Source organism: Suncus etruscus, chromosome 15 (assembly GCF_024139225.1).
Source record: "Suncus etruscus isolate mSunEtr1 chromosome 15, mSunEtr1.pri.cur, whole genome shotgun sequence".
NCBI classification, from domain to species: domain Eukaryota; kingdom Metazoa; phylum Chordata; class Mammalia; order Eulipotyphla; family Soricidae; genus Suncus; species Suncus etruscus.
In genome coordinates this window covers 40,271,532-40,292,484 of record NC_064862.1, presented here as the reverse complement: position 1 = coordinate 40,292,484, position 20,953 = coordinate 40,271,532, and the positions used below count along the sequence as shown (strand labels likewise).

The window sequence follows — 20,953 nt, the reverse complement described above, 5'->3', positions numbered from 1 at the left end:
ATGTTGGGCTGGAGCGATAGCACAGTGGACAGGGCATTTGCCTTAATGGGTTGAACTAGGTTCATTACCCAGCATCACATAAGGTCCCCTGAGCCTGCCAGGAGTAACCTGAGAGCTGGTGGGTGTGGCCCCAAAATATAAAACAAAAGTGGGAGTGTTAATACCATATTTAGGTGAGGATACTAGAAGGGCAGAAGGTTTTGTTGTCTTAAAAGGAGTGAGATGTAAAGGTGGTCTTTGTGTGGTTGATGATAGGAAACCAGTAACAATTTTTTGTGAAGTTTGTATGTAAAGTTTGATTGCCTTGAGCTTTAGGCAGAGTCAACCAGAAGAGTCAGTACCAGTGAGGATCCTGAGTTGAATCTCTACTAACATGCAAATTGCACCAGATTCCCAAAATACTACACTTCCAGGAGTTTTTGAGAAAGACTGAGTTCAAATAATCTGGGATAAAAATCAGGATAGAAAACAGCTGTGCAGTCTTAAGCAAGTTCTCTAAACTTCAGAAATTCTATATTGTTTGACTTGTCCAAGACAGTCTAGAATTAAAAGCTGACATCAGGATTCAAGTTCTGTGGGTTCACATTCTGTTGGCTAGAGTCAACACCTTTGCGAAAGAGGGTGAAGAAGAGCAGCCTCCTATGGCTTTAGTTCTAGATCTGTGACAAGAGGCACCTTTCTGTTTTCCCAAGAGCCAGGGTAGTTCCCCACAAGCAGGAGTGTGCGTGTTACAAAAAGGGTTATGAAGCAGGCTGAGTCACTTCCCTTATTAGAATAAAACAAGGTACCACTGTCAGATATGGTTTAGTTGTATTAGAATCTTAGGGCACAGGGGTGTGTTAGCAGCAGGCTGGAAGAACTTGTCTGCGTAAAAAAGTGTGCCAAATAATTTACTTTTTCTTTCGTTATTAGCATGCAAATTTAAACCAAGGGGAATCACCTAACAATGTGTTTGCTTTCCTTCTAGATGATAATTTATTGTGATGTGAGAGAATTCAAGGTTGCAATAAATGGAGTACACTGCTTGGAGTACAGACACAGATTTAAAGAGCTTAGCAATATTGACACGCTGGAAATTGATGGAGATATCCAGTTACTGGAAGTCAGAAGCTGGTAGCTAACTAACATGACTCCTAAAAACTGAAATACAAAATGGCTTATAGAATACTTAACTTTGTTCCTGTGCATTTCACTCTTAATGTATATTCATACTAACTGTTGTTCGCTCTTGCTCTGCAACGTGGCTTTATCTGGAATGAAGACACTTGGGGGTAATTGTAACTTCTTACCACTATTATAGAATTCTGCTCTCCCTTTCTTCCACTCTGGCCTCCTTGTTTAAACTTTCCTATTCAACAGACATTTATGGCATGCCCACCATGAATGGCTGACAGACATTGATTTTTGTTAGCACTTTGCCAGAAGTGGGGATACACACAGTGGTACAGAGCACACCATCCTATCCAGCTCAGGCTCTTGAGCTCTGCCAGCTTTTATTTACAGATATTACATAAACCCACCAGGGTCTAAAAAATGACTCAAGTATTTAAATTGCACTAACTTAAAGAAGACTCTACTTCATGATCACCTTCCTAACCAGTTTTTGATGTTGATCTACACTACATATGGCACCTTCTTTCCCTACTACACCCGGTAGTGTTGGGGTGTGGGGGGCTTTCCACATTACTGCTTGGGTTTGCTCCTGGCAGTATTGAGCTATTACCCCACCCTCACAATATCATTTCAGCATAATACATACCTGACTCTACAACCCTTGAACACTTATTAAATAATAAAGGCAAAAAAATAAAAAAGGCAAAACAAAAACTGATGGTGAAATTACTTTGATGTCATTAAGTTCTATTCTAATAAATGCTTCCCTTAAAACAACTATTTTTGTGTCAGAAAAATAGTACAGGGACTATTAATAAGCTTTCCTTGCATATGGCTGACTCTGGTTTGATTCTGGCACCCCACATGATCCCCTGGAAACTGACCATCGCCAGGTCTGACCACAAAACAAAACAAACTTAAATTTATGGTGAACTAAAAGTCTGCTTATAGTCCTACGGCAAATTTAAGATCGAAGCAAGATGGATTTGACTTTTAAGTTTATGGGGAACAAAGCAATGTCAAGAGATGTCTGTAAAATAGCCGTATCAGAAATAAATCAAGACCATGGAAGAGGTCACACAAAAATCTGTCATTTGTTCACATGCAAACAAACATCACCTCCCTGCTCTTGTGAAGATTAATCCGTCATGATTAGCCTGAGATCAAAACATTGTCCTACTTTTAAGTGATTAAAATCAAGCCTGTATCGGCAAGTTAAATTGTTGCATTTCTGTAATTTTTTTCTATTCTTTGAAGCAGGTTGGCAGAAGTTCTTATATAGAATTCTTACAGGTCAGATCTTGTTACAGGAAATTTCAAAGGCCTGGGAGTGGGGAGGTAAAAAGCTAACTCAGTCAGGTCATTTTATTATATTAAATTGCTTGGATAAATTCTGCCACGATTTTGGTTAGATACTATTTGTACCCATATGTTGGAAAGATACTATTACAAAACTTAATTTTTTGTACTCTAAAAAAGTCTAAGACTTAATGAATTCTTTTCCATCTTTACATGTTAGTTTATTATGCTGAGCCTTGCCAAGCTCAAAATACTGGGGCAAGGGGATGAGAATTGAGAGAATTGAAGATAAGAATGCTTTAAAATCCCTCAAAGATATCAAGAGGGCATGATTAAGATGTTGGAGAGTGTAGGCATCTTATGGACAAATAAAAGTCCATTTACTTTTATTCCTGTGAGTTATAAGCAACACATTTTCGCTTTGTTTTACATAGCCTATTACTAAGACTTATAAGTGAGTCTTATAGAATATAAAAATCTAAAGGTGCTTTTTGGGTGAAGAAACTGTTAGCACTTTTTAATGAATTCTGAGAACTTTCTTAGCATAAAGTAGGAATGCTAGCAAGTTACATCGCTAAACTGCAAGCCAGCCTTTTGGCTTTGTCAATTCTGAACCAAATTTTTAGATTAAATATTATCAAAGAAGTTTAAACTCAACATGCTATGGGACAATTTTTCAGATGCCTTAAAAGGCATAATTGAAAATTAAAGCAGATTTATTTAATTTTATCTCTGCCCTTACTTTTTAGATTTACCATGACATAATATGGAGATCAGAGAACTTCAAAACTTTGGGGGGAAAACAACTTGTGAAACAATACTTAAAAAAAAAAAAGTTGATACTTGTGCTTTGTTTTACATGAGAAATTATTGGAGATCTGATCATTTCTAATGCCAGGACTCCTTCAGGCCACCTAGCATATGGGCCTTTTCTATTTGTGGAATGATTTAGATGCAGATCATTGAATACATAACATATTGCCTTCACTACCTTCCTTCCAGCATCCAAAGATCAAAGAGACATCGTCCTAAGTGAACTGAATTCTAGAAATCCTTCCCTCAGTGCAAACATACAAAATTAAGGCTATAATCTACCTAAAATGAAAAGTAAAAAACCCAGATTGCATTACTGTTGAGTGTTCAATGAATAATTTCCTTTACTTTGGGGGAGGAGGGATTGGAAGAGTTTGGACCACGCCCAGTGATGCTCGGGGCTTCCTCATGGCTCTGAACTCAGGAACCAGTAGAGAGCTATTTGGAATGGAATCTCTGACATGGATACTTACAATCTATGAAGAGGTATTAGATCTGAGTGCTAAAACTTAAATGTGTGTTATTATTAATCAAAAAGGACTAAAGTTTAAACAAACACGGTAGTCCAGATAAAAAATAGTATGTATTTATTTTTTTTGTGTGTTAGTTTTTTTTTTTTTGGCCACATCCGGCAGTGCTCAGGAGTTACTCCTGGTTCTGTGCTCAGAAACCACTCCTGGCAGGTTCGGGGATTGAACATGGATCTGTCCTAGGTCGCCTGCATGCAAGGCAAACACTTACTGCTGTACTATCGCTTCAGCCCTTTATTTATTACTCTTTCTTGAAATTCTATATACCTGGCAGGAATGGCTTCTGGGGTCGTACAAACCAGGTGGGAATTCTGTAATGTAATAGTCCGAGTAGGTATAAGGCATCAAAAATAACATGGTACCAAACACCCCAAAATAAAAATGTGAGAAATAAACTTGAACTCTGAATAGAGAGCATGAAATACCAACAACAAACCCCCAAAGTCTTAGAAGTAGCTTTGAAGAGGCTCTCCCAGTATAGTTTCCAGTTGCTGAATTGTCTTTTGGCACTGTTGTTCTACTTCTTCACATTCATCTAAAAAAAAGAACACACACAAAAAAACCCAATGAGTTAGTCTTCCAGCCTCAGTTATCATTAGCCTAATTCTTGATGTGCACTTTTTGGAGTGGAGTTCCTTTAAAGACTGAAAGCAGCATGGAATGCTGTTTCTGTATTCCTTTTGTCTTCATTCTTATCTTACTTAGACCTGGAGGCTGAATACAATACAACTCCCAACATAGTGACACATGTAAAAATTCCAAATTCCTAGCCAGGCCACTTTTCTGAGCGTTTCATACTCCAAGTCGCCCTGCCACCGCTCAATCTCATAGGTATGAAACAGCAGACTTTTTTGATATGGAATGAATCTTTACTATGAAAGCACTTGTCTACTTGTCTCTACTATCACAGCTAACAGATAAACTGTTATTTCGTGGACTGATACATGCGTATCTGCTACATGTCTGGAACTGTACAAACCTGGACTTAATCCACAGTCCCATCAGTCAAACTCACCTGTTTACATTATCAAATTACTTAATCCTCAGAAGTCTCTATTTCCTTCCTTATAAAATAGGGATAATGGCCAGTATCATATGTGAGGATTAAATGAAGTCATTCACACAGAGCACCCCCATACAGACCCCATACAGACACTAAGAAAATGCTGATAGGTAGCTCTCCTGTTCCATCTCCTTAGTGGCACTAGACATTTTGGGCACAGCATCCCCACATCTGGAATCCTAAATCTCATTCTACTTAAGAGATGTTGGAAATCTTAAGTGGAGAGCAAGGCAAAGTGCATTATTCTCCATTTTCTAATGATTTTTACTATTAAATAGTTTGGTAATTACCTTCCATTAATTCAGCTAAGAAAGGAATAGATTCCGGCAGCAAGACAATATAGTTCTCCTTCAATTTTTCAGCCAATGCTAACACAGTGATTAGAGCAGCAAATCGAACCTGAAAGAATGAAAAAAGAATAAATATAGTGGAATCCATTTATTGTTAGTCATAAGATCAGTTTGGCTTGAGTCTAGCGCCAATTTTTTAAACTGTTACATAAGTCATTTTTACTTTATGTTCATTATGATTTGGGGTACTTGTGGGCAGCCTTGTAAAGCAAGTGTTTTTCTCCAAACTATGTTCCATTATTACTACAGAACTTTATTTTAATGTCATTTATAACTCTTTTTTAAAAAATAATAAAACAAGGGCCAGAGGGATAGCACAGCAGGTAGAGCATCTGCCTTGCATGTGGCTGACCCAAGTTGAATCCCTGGCATCCCATATAGTCCCCTAAGCCTACCAGGAGTAATTTCTGATTGCAGTGCCAGGAGTAACCCTTGAGCACTGCTGGGTATGCCCCCCCAAACCAAAATAATAATAATAATAATGAGGTTTAATAAGACACATGGAAATTCACTGCTAGAAAGTTTGAAAACACAAAGTGTGAAATTTTAACTTCTATTTAGGTTTTGTTTTTGGGCCACACCCAGCTGTGCTCAGGGGCTACTCTTGGCTCTGTGCTCAGAAATTGCTCTTGGCAGGCTTGGGGGACCATATAGGATGCTGGGGATCAAACCCACGTCGCCCTGAGTCAGCCACATGCAAGGCAAATGCCCTACCCACTATGTTACCACTCTGGCCCCAGCATTTTAACTTCTACCAGTGCCCTCTCATGTCAGTATCTCTCTTTTGTGGGTTTGGAGGGAGGGGGACATGACTGACAGGTAGTACAGAGCTACAGTATAGGAGGGGAGGGGGCCATCAGGGTTATGCCCAGCAGTTCTCTAGGAGCCACGTGGAGTCAGAGATCAAGCTGAGGATCTTTGGAGTTCTTCCCTAGCTTTCATATAAATATCTTTACCATCACCACTTACTGCCACCATTCAACAGAGTTGGGAACTTGACACACACAATGCAGATATCACATTCCCTAATTCATAATGCAGTCTGTTGTAGGCAAATTGAAAACATTTTCACTATACAATGGCAGATAAATTAAATGGTACTTATACAAGATTTCTGGGCTCAGAGTTCTAACAGTCTGACCTCTGGTCCTAGATGACAAACAGCACTATTTGTTCCTCATAGCTGACCTGAGTCCTCTATAGCAGAGATAAAAACCATGTAAAGAGGGATGGGGCAGGGATGTGGGGAGAAAGCAAAGCAAAAGGCTAAGAAGCCAACTGGTAGGACCAGGGTCACAGGAAATAAACAAGTTTGGAAGAGGGCCCCAGTTAGAACACAGAATCAGTGTTTGTCAATCACGATTCCTAACCTTGGGCGAGGAGTCTCTTGTCTTTAGTAGAATCTGGTAATTCAGTGGTTTCCAAAGAGAGTCATCTGCCATGGCCACTGAAAACTGCGCGATGCATGGAATCAGGTGCTTTGTCACCCGTTCCTGGAACTTCTCTTCTCCTCCAAGCCTGTTCTCCAGCTATTGAGAGTAAGATAAGAACTTTAAGTACCAGTCTCATTCTCCCTTGTTCGAAAAAAAATTTCTAGGAGTGAATAATATTCTACTGTTTCACATTAACAGGCTCACCACCTCAGTACTTGTCTAATATTTCCTTAGAGCAAATTTAATACCTTCTGGAAGTTAAGCGACTCTTACAGCCCTTAGCCTAATTCTCCTTTCTTCTAGCAGTTGCCCCAATATGAGCTCTTACCTCTTGGGGAGTGATGAACCAATCTAGCAGGTAGTAGCAGTCTTGGGTGCAATTAGGAGGCCCTTTCTGTTTATATAATATATATAAATATTATGTATTTATATATAATCATATATAAATATATTTCGGGGGGGAGGGGGAAGAATTGCTGTAGAGTCTGGAAATCACATGATCTTCAATTTTGATTTAGTGTGACTTTTATTTTGACCTTAGTTTTAATTTCTGGTAAAGTTTTTTTTTTTTTTTTTTTTTTTTTACATTCTTTAATCTTGGGACTTTGTGCTTCTTCTTCTAACTACCCCAGGCCCCTGACAGGCAGTTGGGTGGAACCACAGGCTAGAAGCAACCTGACCACTGGAGATAAGGAGGGCCCAAGCTCACTTAGCCCTTTGAGCCCACCTAACAGAAAAAGACATTTTTTTTTTAGGAAAAATGTCAGATACAAGGAAATTGGCCAGGAAGAGTACTAGACAAATGCAAGATAAAAAGTTTGGCTTTGAGTCCCGACGTTGAGTTTAATTCTGAGTTCTTATGTTTTATAGCATTTAGAAATAGTAGATTTAGACTGTTAGCTTAGAATAATATAGTAAACAAGAACCTAGTTTCTTTCTTTTACAAAGTTGTGTTTTCCCTTTTTTCATACAGCTTAGAAAAACCCCTCCTTGCTTTTAAAGTTGTTTTTTTTTTCCCCCCAGAAAGTTATTTCAGAATCCCTGACAGGCAGGCAGAGCCTCACTGCCCATGGGGCCCCAGGCTAGCTAGTGGACTGGCTCAAGAAGATAAGAATTACTCCTGCTCACTTGATGCATATTGAGAAAATAACAGGATCTTTAAGAAAGAGATCAAAAAGACATTTGGGCACTTTAAAAACAAGCAAACAAACATAAAAGTAGTTATGAGTCAAGAACATGCTAAATTTGCTTTCGTCACTTGCTAGCTAAAAAGTTTTTATAGCCCAGAGTGACACCTCCACCCTAGTACATGATAAGACACTCTGGCATCAAGCAGGAAGAGTAAACTCTGAAACAGTTTCAAAAGGAAACCAAGGCACTATGAAATACAGCATAACTAATAGTGGGTGATATAGAAAAAATAAAAATTGTTAAAAGTAATGCTGATCTCGCTTGTCACTAGCTTGCTAGGAGATTTATCTTTCAACAAAATAACTTCATGACCTTTCCACAGTCAAGTCCACAACCCAGAGTGACAACTTCACCCTGGCACAAGGGACCTCTGCCCTGCCAACAAGGGACATTCCCTGAGCCAAATCAGTACACACCTAGGGACTACATGGGAGGACTACCTTTATCAGGAAAAACATCAGACTCAGGATGGAACACCTGTGAGGTCATGAAGGGGCAGGATTTGCCCCATTTTCTGAGATTGTCATTGGTAAAATTCAAACTCATACATTTTTACAACCTATAAAATGCTTTGACCTGTTTGCTAATTACCATGTAAAACTCCTTAAAAACTTGTGTGAAGAATAGCTCGGGGTCTCACTACAGACTGAAAATTCCTGCTGCGTTAGGTGGCTGTGAGTGGACCCGAAGCGCTTCGAGATTGAATAAACCACGTGTGTTTGCATCCTCCAAGGTTTGTGTCTCCTCAATTGAGCGGTGGGCTTTCCTTGCACTCTGGGCATACCTGATCCCTGGGACTTCTCTCCGGGCTCAGGCATCTCCAACCCTGGACCCCAACCCAGGTCTAGGCAAGCTTTGGGCACCTTTAACACTGCAACCAGCAGTGTTCAGTGCTTATTTATTTGGCACTGTGCTCAGGGATCACTTCTGGCAGGCTTAAGGAACCTATGTGGTATTGGGGGTCAAACCTGGCTTGCTGTGTTCAAGGCATATCCCCTACCCATTGTATATCCCTCCAGCCTTGAGCAAAATCTATTTGAGAACTTCTGGTCTAGCAGAAGGGCTTTGAGTTCTCCCTGAAGGTGATCAAGTCCCAAAACATTCTTAGTAAACCCATTCTTAAAAATGTCTTAAAAATCCCAGAACAATAGCACAGTAGGTACAATGTATGACTGACACCCTCAGAAGCTTCATGGAGGCCAAATCTTTAGCAGATGGAGGCAAAGAATGCTTTCATTTTATTATTATTTTTTAAAATTTTTTTTTGGGGGGGGCACACCCGCTGATGCTCAGGGGTTCCTCCTGGCTATGTGCTCAGAAATCGCTCTTGGCTTGGGAGACCATATGGGACACTGAGGGATCAAACCGCGGTCTGTCTTAGGCTAGCACGTGCAAGGAAGATGCCCTACCACTTGTGCCACTGCTCTGGCCCCAATGAATGGTTTTAAATGACTGAATTGGGGCCAGAGAAAATGGCACAGCAAGTACAGTGTATGCCCAGCAAGTGGCTGACCCAGGTTCAATCCTTGGTATGCCATATGGTCCCCCCAAGCCTGCCAAGAATAAATTCTGAGCAAAACTCCAGAAGTAACCTAATTGCCTCCAAAAAGAAAAAAAGAAAAAAATGTACGGGTGGGAACAACAGTACAGTGGGTAAGATACTCACTTTATATGCAGTCAACCCATACCTGGCATCTCTTCTGTTGATTACTGACTGCAGAGCTAGGAGTAAATCTTAAGCACCAAGTATGGTCCAAGGGGTCAGAGAGATAACATAGAGGTAGGGCATTTGCCTTGCACGCAGAATGATGGTGGTTCAAATCCTGACATCCCATATGGCCCCCTGAGCCTGCCAGGAGCAATTTCTGAGCATAGAGCCAGGAGTAACCCCTGAGCACTGCCGGTATGACCCAAAACCAGTCAACCAAACAACCAAACAAATAAATCCCCAAAACCAAAACATGTAAAAATAACAATTTTTTTTTTTTTTTTTTTGGTTTTTTTTTGGGCCACACCCGGTGACGCTCAGGGGTTACTCCTGGCTATGCGCTCAGAAGTCGCTCCTGGCTTGGGGGACCATATGGGATGCCGGGGGATCGAACCACAGTCCGTCCTAGGCTAGCGAAGGTAAGGCAGGCACCTTACCTCCAGCGCCACCGCCCGGCCCTTTTTTTTTTTTTTTTTTTTGGTAAAAATAACAAATTTAAACACTAGAACTTTACACCCTACCCACTGTGCTAATGCTTTGCATCTGAAAAATTCTAAAGTAGAACAGTATGCTATTATGGTGATGTTATAGTCTTGAAAATTGAAAAATCAACTTGGAAATAAAAATATCAGTAGGAAAGAAGAAAACATGGAGGGGGGAAAGCTCAACAAATTATAGATATAAAAACAGTAAAAATGTAATAGTGACATCAGCTCTTAATTAAGATTCTATTTGTTTACCTGATCCACCAATGGCATCATCAAGGCTTCAGCTCTGTCTTTACTTACAAAATGCTGGGTATCATAAAGGAAGATTTTATATAGACAGTTCAAAATAAATTCTAATAACAAGCAGCACTTCTCAGGATCATCTTCAGAATCAAAAAATGCTTCATCTGTAGATAGGGAAGAGTAAAATAAGAATCAAGCTTCACAACTTAATCTCCACTGTTGAAAACACTGTTGACAGAAGCGTATTTTTAAAGTCACCTAAAATTCATTAGAATAAAGACACAACACATATAAAATGGTCTCTGAAGGGCTGGAGTGATAGTACAGAGGTTAAAGCACTTGCTTGCACAAATCAACCCCAATCCCATCTGTGGCACTACATATGGTCCTCCAAGCACTGCCAGGAGTGAGCCCTGAGCATAAAGCCAGATCTCTGAGTATAGCAACCCTGACCCCACATAACCTCAATGCCTCCAAAATGGTCTTCAAGAAGTAATTTCCTTCTTCCTTCTTAGTGAGGCATATTAAGCTACCAATCAATTGCTTTTCATTAAGACTAAATCAATCTTTTGATTGAGGGGAGGTTTGGACCACCACCTGGCAAGGCTCAGAAATGACTCCTGGCTCTATACTCAGGAATAACTCCTGGTAGTGTTCAGGGTACCATATGGGATGCTGGAGACCAAACTCCCATGGGTCAACTGCATGCAAACCAAGCACCCTACCCTCTGTACTACTGGTCCAATCCCAGGACTAAATCAACTTTAATTTTAATGTGTTAAAAAATTATTTGTGCTAATGAATAGTAATGCATATCTATTTCATCCAAGTGTCAATAACATTTCATTAATTTATCGTATTAATTTTGGGGAAGTGCCCCCCCCCCCCCCCGCAGTGCTTAGGAGGCTCAAGACTCCAGTGGTGATTCTGCCAAACAGACTGGCAATTCAATGCAAGGGTCCGGTGTTGTGATACTGCTCAGGCCTGGTGGAGTCAAATATTACCTGGATCACCTGAAAAGTGCTCTGGGGCATTCAGGGATACACTCAGTGATGTTTGGTGGACCTTGCAATGTCAGGGAGTAAATGGGTAGGGTACAGGTAAGGCATGCCATAATACCTGCCACTATTTCCTGGCCCAATAAGTTCATTATTTTTAAAAATAAACAATTAAATGCCTGATAACCAAGTATAAAATAAGCAATTCACGTCCTTCTCTATTGGCTTTAGAAACCATCACAATCTTATTTACTGTTTCCTGCTAATGAACTTAAACCAGCTACCAACCTGTTTTGGAAATGTTCACCTGGTTCAAGATATCAGCAAAAGGCTTCACTAAGTGACCAGCAAACAAAGTAAAAAGTCCTTTCAGTTTTTCAGCAATGCAGTCTGCCAAGTTGTAAAACGTCAAGAGTCTGTCTTTTGGGGCATCTTCAGTTTTTGCCCAATCAAATAACTGAAAAGATAAAATAATTTTAGTTTCTTCTAAGCAGCCAGGAGGGAGGAGAAAGGAAAGAGGAGAGAGGGAGAGAGGAGAAAGGAAGAGAGGAGAAGGAGGAGAAGAAGAGGGAGAAGGAAAGGAAGAGAGAGAAGAGGGAGAGGGAAGGTGAGGGGAGAGAGAGATGTTTACCTTAAAGAACAGAGGTCTAAAAGTGACTTCAGAAAGCTTTACCACCATGGCTACCAGACAGTCAATGATACACTTTTCCGTTTTTCCAATTTCTTCCAGATGATTCTGAAAGGTAGAGAGCTGACATATTAGTCAGAATACTGACATCTCTTTTGAAATATGTTTGGCAGATACACTAGGTTACACATCCAGAATTTTAGCTGGCAGATAACTTTAGGATATGGGAGGATGAGAATAAGTGTACCTCAGAATGCTGTGCTCGGAAGTCCAGGGCCTCCAAGAAAAATACAGTGAGCTGAGACTGATGGGAAGTGAGTTCATCCTTCTTCATTACCCCAATATGCTCTTGCAAGATGCTCATAAATGGACCCATGTGATTCTACCAATAACAAGAGAAGTGCTCATTTTAATTATTTTAATATTCCTGGAGTTCAGTCATACAGTTCTAAAGACATTAAAAAACCAGATTCTTAAGTAAAAATTTACAAATTTCAGTACCACCTTTCCCTTGTCCAAAGTTCAGTACCCAATATAGTCTAACCTTCCAGTTCTTCTTAATTTGTGTGTATGTTTTGTTGATGGCTGGCAGCAAAACTCGTGGTGAAATCTTAGTAGCCAGGGTCTTTTTAAGAGATGTGAGACGGACATTAGCCTGTGAGGTAGAACCGATTTCACTAGTGATTTTCTCCATACGAATCACCTGTAGGAATATAAGAGTGATTAAGACGATTAAAAGTAGTCACTGAGAATGTCGACACATCAGAAAGTTAGAGTAGTCATGTGAGATGCCAGTGACCATAATAATTCAGGATATTGTAACTTAATCGAGAACTGCTTTTAAACTGCTTTTATTGACTGAAAGTCTATGCATTAAGATAGATATTTCTATTTTAACTCTAAACTCCTGGAGGTCTAGGTAAATGTGGGAGGCAGAACAGAGCACTCAGGCTATTTTCTTAGGTCAGGAGTTCATGGAAAGAATTTCCTTGAAAAGTCTAGAAAGCTAGACTAGTCTAGAGAGGTCCTTTCTAAAACTGCCTACCTGCAAGCTATGACTACAGACTTAGCATACCAAATCAGTTAAGGCTCTAAACATCGTAAATGATAGATGAAAGAATGAGGAGTCAGGTTTTCAAGTAGAAATGCTCTCACAAGGAACCAGAGAACTGCAATGCAGATTCTTGCATTGATCAAATAACACATCATTTTCTGCACAAAGAAATAGGAATTCTCTACCAGAATTAGATTTCCCCTTAATGGGGGAAATAGCAGTAAAATACATTCTGCAAAACCCAGAAAGGGAGGTTGAGATGACAGCACAAAGTAGGGTATTTGGCTTGCATGCGACTGACCCGGGTTTGATCCCCAGCATCCCACATGGTCCAAGTCTGTCAGGAGTGATTCCTGAGACAGAACCGGGAAGTAATCCCTGAGCACTGCTAGGTTGGCCCCAAACCAACCAACCAACCAACCAACCAACCAACCAACCAACCAACCAACTAACCAACCAAAAAAGCTCAGAAAGGGACCCCCCCCATAAAACCTACAGTAATACCAGATAAGGAAAAGGGACACTGGCAGAATTACAGGAATTTAGTTAAAAAACAAACAAACAAACAAAACTACAAAGTCTTTTTTAGAAAAAAGAATCTTCCTGCCAAACAGAACCTTTTAAAAACAAGTAAAATGATTAATTTTTCAATAACTCCCTTTTTCCAGAAAACCATGTGTGTGGGTCACTGTGGCCTACCTGGAACAAAACACCTTCTAGATAAGGGCTGATGAAGTGTGGGAGTGTCTCAACCACCTTCTGCAGGGCCGCCAAGGTACTCAGAAGGTAGACTTCACCTGATAGCAGCTCGCTGGTATTTTTCATGGTTTCCAGCAATGATGGCATCAGTCTAAAAAAGAAACAAGAGGTTTTAAGTACCATGAAGCATAAACAGAATGAAGACTGGAATAGAGGTCAGTATGAGAAGCATCCATTTTTACCCCTCACTGTTCTAGTCTCTGATGCCTCATCTTGTGACTAAAAGCAAGTATGCTGTGTGGAAGGTAGTAATGTAGAAACCAAAGAAATCCCAAGGAGAGGGCCGGAGAGATAGCATGGAGGTAAGGTGTTTGCCTTGCATGCAGAAGGACCATGGTTTGAATCCCAGCATCCCATATGGTCCCCCTGTAGCAGGTCAGCCCCTGAAGAGGTTGACTGATGGAGGGATGGAGAATGAGGCCCTTTTCTTCCAGCTCGGAGCACGCGTCTGCCACCCTGTCTAGCCCACGGTTCTGAGGTGAAACGGCGGGTAAACAGCTCGCAGACAATCAGGCTCGTGGAAATATTTGCTTTATTCGGATGGACAAAACTGAAGTCCAAAGACTCAGATTCAGTTCCAGCCAGCAAAAAGCCCTCGTCTTCCACAGACCCTTGCTCTTATAGTCCAGAGTCAGGTCCCACCCAATGGTGGGATCAGATACCAACCAATGGTGGAAGCAGAATCAGGTCCTACCCTAGGGTGGGGGCAGAATGCCAGGTCTCACCCTAGGGTAGGGCACAGATTAGGGTGAGCAACATAGTAATCCCCCAAAATATTTACATACACAACAATTCCCCCTTTTGTTTTTAGTAAACAAACAATATTGTCTACAATTATTAAAAGAAAAATTAGTCAATAATAAAAGAGCGGCTGTTTGCATAAGCGCATCACAGGAAAATGTAAAGAAAAACTTCTAACCTAAGCACAGGGTGTCTAAAACCAGAAACATGTATCAAGGAATCAACTACAAGCTCCTGAGAAGATAAATACTTAGTGATAGATACTTAGTGGTGTAAAAATTAGTTAAAAATGGGGAGAAATAGCAGTAAAGACCAAATGAACAATCTAATTTAAAAACCGCCTGCATTTAACTTTGCTTCAGGTGTATCTCTTGATTAAGTCAGGTTCTTGCCAATTTAAATGTGTTTTATTGTTTTCCATAGTTAATATTTTCAATTGCAAAATGATTTTACTGTGTATTTTAATGTATTAGTCTGTTTTCAAGATGTATGTTCTGTATTTATGCTTTTGTGCTTGTGTGTAGGGAAGGTTAATAGGAACAAAAAATTCCTCAAAATAGTTTAAAGGTATAGGAACAGAAAGAAGTTCCAGTGCTTGGTAGAAAGCATTGAAAAAATTTTAAGTTGCAGGTGTATGGTATATTTGGCAGAAATGTTATATTTTTGAAAAAGGCTAGTATGTTAATTTTTACTTTATTACATTGTTGCTATGGAAATATTACCTGCCTTTGGCTAAAGGTGGAGTCAGGATTGCAAAAGCTTATTATCATTCATTTATATTAAGGGAGGGGCACCCTGTGTTTAGGTTAGAAGTTTTTCTTTACATTTTCCTGTGATGCGCTTATGCAAACAGCCACTTTTTTATTATTTACTGGTTTTTTCTTTAATAATTGTAGACAATATTGTTTGTTTACTAAAAAACAAATGGGGGAATTGTGTATGTAAACATTTTATGGGATTATTATGTTACTGACCCTACCCTGATCGTGATTGTGCCCTACCCTAGGGTGTGACCTGGCATTCTGCCCCCACCCTAGGGTGGTACCTGATTCTGCTTCCACCATTGGGTGGTATCTGATCCCACCATTGGGTGGTACCTGATTCTGAGGGATAAAAACAAGGGTCTGTGGAAGGCGAGGGGCTTTTGGCTGGAACTGATGCTGAGGCTTTGGACTTCAGTCTTGTCCACTGAATAAAGCTAATATTTCCACAAGGCTGACTGTCTGCGAGCTGTTTACCCGCAGCTTCACCTTAGAACCGCGGGCTGAACAGGGTGGCAGAGGCGTGCTCCGAGCTGGAGGGGAAAGACCTCATCCTCCATCCCTCCATCAGTCAACCTCTTCAGGGGCTGACTTGCAACACCCCAAGCTTGCTGGGGGCGATTTCTGAGCGTAGAGCCAGGAGTAGCCCCGGAGCGCTGCCAGGTGTGATCCAAACCCCCCCCCCCCCCAAAAAAAAAGAAATCCCAAATTCCAAGGGGAGGACACTTTCTCCTTTTCATGTGTGGCAAAGTTCTCACAGGCCAAGTAATCTTGCTCTGGCTACAGAGCCAATGAATAAATAAAAGCACTACTGAGAACATTAGCTATGAATGTGGGTGGGCCACTTGAGGCAGCGTTAGCCCAAATGACTGACCTCCCATAAAAGCCACCTTTTTCCTTCCTTATGACAGGCCAGAGAGCAATGAAAATTGGGAACAAGAAACAATCAGTGTTCCTGAAAACATTACTCCTTTAGAAATTGGACTCCAGCCTACTACAGCTGGTAGGACATTTGCCTTGCATCCGATAAGCCCGCCCCCCACCCTCCTACCAAGCACTGTCAGGAATGATTCCAGAGGGCAAAGCGATGATTAAGTCTTGAGACTGCTGGGTATGACCCCAAAATAAAACAAATTGGAAGAAAAAAAAAAAAGAGGGCTGGAATGCAGCGGTAGGGCACTTGCCTTGAACACGGCTAACCCAGGACAGACCACGGTTCAACACCCCAGCATCCCATATGGTCCCCCAAGCCAGGAGCAACTTCTGAGCACAGAGCCAATAGTAACCCCTGAGCGTCACCAGATGTGGCCCAAACATTTAAAAAAAAAGGGGGGGGGTTCCCCATATACTTTGTATTGGGGCTCCAAAACTATTGTTGATTCCATTTGTCTTCTGTTTGGTACGATCACCATACCTGGGAAGCTGAGGGATGGCCAGTGCTTCCAGAGTAGAGACCACCTCTGCTACACATAGCAGGGCACTTCCCAAGACATTCTTCTCTTCCTTTCTTTCTGGGTCAATTAGTTTCACTGCGGTGCTCAGCACTGGGACAAAAGGCTCTGGATTTTCTGTACCAAAATTCTTGCATAAAAGCTTGAGAGTATATAAAGCAGTCTGTCTGTTTATGGCCTGCTCTTCTAATGACTTTCTTTTATGTGGCACAATAGCCAGAAGAACTGGAACCAGTTTTAGGAAATTATAAACCTAAAGAGGACAGGAAAAATTCACAACTGATTAAAGTTGATAGTTCATTATCTTTCCATTTGATTACTTGAAACTCCCTAGATATAAATCCTGATCCAGAGATTCTAAGGCATATATATATACACAGGATATTCTTTATTTACATATTCTTTATTTATGGCCAAGTGCATTATGTGTTGTGGCAATTTTAATTCTATATAAATACCCCATGGGTTTAAGATTAAGATTTCTGCTAGGGGCCAGGCGGTGGCGCTAAAGGTAAGGTGCCTGCCTTGCCTGTGCTAGCCTTGGATGGACCATGGTTCGATCCCCCAGTGTCCCATACGATCCCCCAAGCCAGGAGCAACTTCTGAGCACATAGCCAGGAGTAACCCCTGAGCGTTACCGGGTGTGACCCAAAAACCAAAAAAAAAAAAAAAAAAAAAAAGATTTCTGCTAAAGAGGATTAGAAATCGAAAAAAAAAAATCAGGCAACATATAGCATATATTAAGCAAGAATTTTAAGCATTCATATAGAGAAAATAAACTTATTCACAATTGCTTCAAATACCTAGTAAAAAGCTTATTAATCAAGAAGGTAATAGAGGAGTAACCAGAAGACTTTTAAGATAACAATTAAAAAATGTGAAGACAACAAAATAAATGAAAATGCATTATATAAATGCATTATAAATTAGGATAGTTAAAATATTTATACTATCTAAAGCAATCCACAAGTTCAATACAATTCCTATACAAATTTAAATGGCATTAAATGTTTTTGATAGAAAGAATAAATTCCTTCTTTCCTTTCTCCATTCCTTCCCTCCTTCCTGATTTCCTTCCTTTCTTTCCTTCCCTTCCTGCTTCCTTTACTTCTTTCCCTTCCTCCTTTCCTTCTCTCCTTCCACTCTTCCTTTTCTCCCTCCCTTAAAAGAAAAAAAAAAAAAGAAAGAATAATTCTAAAATCTGTATAGAATCACAAAAGTCACTGAGTAGCCAAACTGTGTTCTTAGAACAAGGCCAAAAGCTTTATGTTCCAAAATTTCAAATTCTTATTATAAAGCCATAAAATTAAGTGAAACAAAATGGAGCTTAGAAATAAACCTATCATCTATGGTTAATTTATTTGTAACAAGTAGCCAAGAACATACAATGAGGAGAGGCAAACTTTTCAATCAACAATGTTAAAAAATAAAACAACCAAAAAACTGAAGTCATCTGCACAAATAATGAAAATGGACCACTAACTATATCATACTTAAACCCAACTTCAGTAGAGTAAAAACAGACCCAGGTTTGATTCCTGGCATCCTATATGGTCCCCTGAGCCTGCCAGGGGCGATTTCTGGGTACAGAGCCAGAAATGATCGCTAAGCACTGCTGGGTGTGGCCCCAAAACAAACAAAACAACCAAACAAACAATTGTGTACTGCTAGAGAGAGTGTAAATTTGTGCAGCCACATGAAAAACAATGTGATAATGCCTCAAAAAATTAAAAATACAATGACAACAATTTTAGTTCTGGGTATAAAATAAGATGCTAACTTGAAAATACATGTTACACACCACCTCCAATCATACTTTCTGTAGTATGATATATATATAGGCCATGACATTAAAACAACATTGTCCACAGCAGCATATGCCTCGAAAGCAGCCGATCCAGGACCAAAGGTGGTTGGTTCGAATCCCGGTGTCCCATATGGTCCCCTGTGCCTGCCAGGAGCTATTTCTGAGCAGACAGCCAGGAGTAATCCCTGAGCACCGCCGGGTGTGACCCAAAAACCAAAAAAAAACAAAAACAAAAACAAAAAAAACCAACATTGTCATGAAGTCCACTGATGAATGGATGGCTAAAGAAAATGCAACTGGTGTAATAATAAATATAACAGCAACAAAAAAGAAAAAGAAGAAAACCTTCCCATTTACAATATGAATAGACCTTGAGTAAGGGTAGGGTGCTAAGTGAAGCAAGTGCTACTAAGTCAATTACCCTGTGATCTCACATACATGTGGAATCTAAAAACAACAAAATATACCAGGTTTGCCGAAAACAGACTGGTGGTTTCTAGAAGGTAGGAAAAGAAGAACTAGAAGTGTGACTAAGGAGGTCAAAAGGTATAAACTTCCAGGTACAAAATGAATGTCAGAGGGTTGTAATAATATGATGACTACAGTTATTACTACTTTGTATTATTTGAAAATACTATGTTTTCATTGTAAGAAGAATTTTTATAACTGTAAATGATATCTACTAAACATATTTTGTTACACCCTGAAATCTAATGTTATGTAAATTAGTTAAATAAAACAGTAAAAAGAATCTTCACTAAAATGTAGGAAAAATATTATTGTACTTTGGGGGGGGGGGATTGTTTGGGCCATAGCCAGTGATGCTCAGGGCTTATTCCTGGTTCAGCACTCGGGAATCAGTCCCGGGATGCTGGAGATCAAAGCCACACCTGCTATATGATAATCTCTCTGATTTCTTATAGCACTTCTAAGAAAGTTAATATTGTGTTGTAAAACATTGAGACATCACATTATTTACTCAAAATAATAATATACTTGGTTAAACTGTACCATGAGGAAGTTAAAAGGATAAATGCTTTTGGATAAAGCAAAGAATGGCACTTACTGTTTTCTTCTTCCAGGATATATTCTGCTGTAGCTTGTTGTTCAAAAGATCCAATGCTTTCCGGCGCACAGGAGGTAATGGGTTATCCAGTAGCCCTCTGATCACAGGAATGAATGTTTCTGTAGGCAGCAAGGCATTGACCTACACGGTGGTTGCATAGCAAAAACAGTTTTTCAAAGAGAAGATCAACTCAGATTAAGATAAGACTTCTATCCACATAGACAGATACATCTTGTACTAGTTAGGAATTTCTGTTTTGTTTTGGGGCCACTGGTGATGCTCCAAGGTGCACCTAGGTTCTGCACTCATAAATCACCCCTGGTGGTACCTAAGGGATGCCATGGTTGAACCAGGGTTGACCACATGGCAAGGCAAGTGCCTTACTCATTGTACTATTTCTCCAGCCCTGGTTAAGCTTATTTGGAGGCGGGGGGAGTTTGGGCCACAACCAGTAGTGCTCAGGGGTTACATCTAGCTCCACACTCAGAAGTCACTCCTGGCAGACTTGGGGGACAATATGGGATGCTAGAAACCGAAACCAGGTCTGTCCTGGGTTGGCCGCGTGCAAGGCAAATGCCCTACCACTCTGGCCTTACTTCTTATACTAAACTTTCAATTATGTTCTAATTACATTTATGAAAAAGCAAAGACCACAGTATAAAAATTTTATTTAAGAGTAAGTGAATAGACTAGGGAAATTGCTCAATGTGTTCATTTTCTTTTCTTTTTTTTTTTTTTTTTTTTTTGGTTTTTGGGCCACACCTGGCGTTGCTCAGGGGTTACTCCTGGCTGTCTGCTCAGAAATAGCTCCTGGCAGACATGGGGGACCATATGGGGACACCGGGATTCAAACCAACCACCTTAGGTCCTGGATCGGCTGCTTGCAAGGCAAACGCCGCTGTGCTATCTCTCCGGGCCCTAATGTGTTCATTTTCATACTTTGCAAGCTTTAGGCCCAGATTTGATTCTCTGCACTACACAGTCCCCTGAGCACTACACAAGACATCCCAGTGTGCTGGCAGTAATCCCTGAACAATATCTTCATAGATAGCTTAATGCCTTGAAGCTAGGAAAGTTAACCAAACTTCAAAGAACATTAATGTGAAAGCCAGTGACAGTTCTAACATATTGTATGCTTTAGTTAATATGTATTTTCCTCCTGTCCAGTTCAGTAGAGCATTATAGAACACTGCACAACTGTATATAAAGCATCATATTTAGAATTAATATTCATAATCTGAAAGGAAACCACTGTGTTTTTAGACAAGTTCCTAGTTACCAAGAGATCCTTTTCCAAGAACAATCTGAGCTACAGTTATTTATTTATTGAGAAGCTAGTTTATTCTTTTTTAAAAAAAAAACAAACTTTATTTATTGATTAATTGGTTGGCTTCTGGACTACATGCAGCAGCGCTCAGGGGTCTCTCCTGGCTCTGCACTCAGGCATAGCCCCTCTC

General features: G+C 40.2%; 2 protein-coding genes across 3 annotated transcripts in view; one reads left to right on the top strand and one right to left on the bottom strand.

Moving 5' to 3' along the window:
• LGALS8 (galectin 8) overlaps positions 1 to 1,890 on the top strand; it is an 811,943-nt gene extending 810,053 nt beyond the window's left edge. For both annotated transcript variants that reach the window (XM_049789013.1, XM_049789012.1), the window contains one exon: positions 968 to 1,890. In XM_049789013.1, coding sequence (XP_049644970.1) covers positions 968 to 1,117 — 150 coding nt within the window. In that variant the 3' untranslated portion in view covers positions 1,118 to 1,890. The remainder of the gene's footprint in view (positions 1 to 967) is intronic.
• A 2,100-nt stretch (positions 1,891 to 3,990) lies between these two features.
• The window catches only part of HEATR1 (HEAT repeat containing 1), a 59,155-nt gene continuing 42,192 nt past the window's right edge, over positions 3,991 to 20,953 (bottom strand). The window contains exons 34-44 of the mRNA XM_049789036.1: positions 19,497 to 19,637; positions 16,587 to 16,876; positions 13,611 to 13,761; positions 12,402 to 12,560; positions 12,105 to 12,239; positions 11,861 to 11,965; positions 11,518 to 11,686; positions 10,241 to 10,395; positions 6,539 to 6,697; positions 5,109 to 5,217; positions 3,991 to 4,290 (exon numbers count right to left, since the gene is read on the bottom strand). Coding sequence (XP_049644993.1) covers positions 4,202 to 4,290; positions 5,109 to 5,217; positions 6,539 to 6,697; positions 10,241 to 10,395; positions 11,518 to 11,686; positions 11,861 to 11,965; positions 12,105 to 12,239; positions 12,402 to 12,560; positions 13,611 to 13,761; positions 16,587 to 16,876; positions 19,497 to 19,637 — 1,662 coding nt within the window. The 3' untranslated portion in view covers positions 3,991 to 4,201. The remainder of the gene's footprint in view (positions 4,291 to 5,108; positions 5,218 to 6,538; positions 6,698 to 10,240; positions 10,396 to 11,517; positions 11,687 to 11,860; positions 11,966 to 12,104; positions 12,240 to 12,401; positions 12,561 to 13,610; positions 13,762 to 16,586; positions 16,877 to 19,496; positions 19,638 to 20,953) is intronic.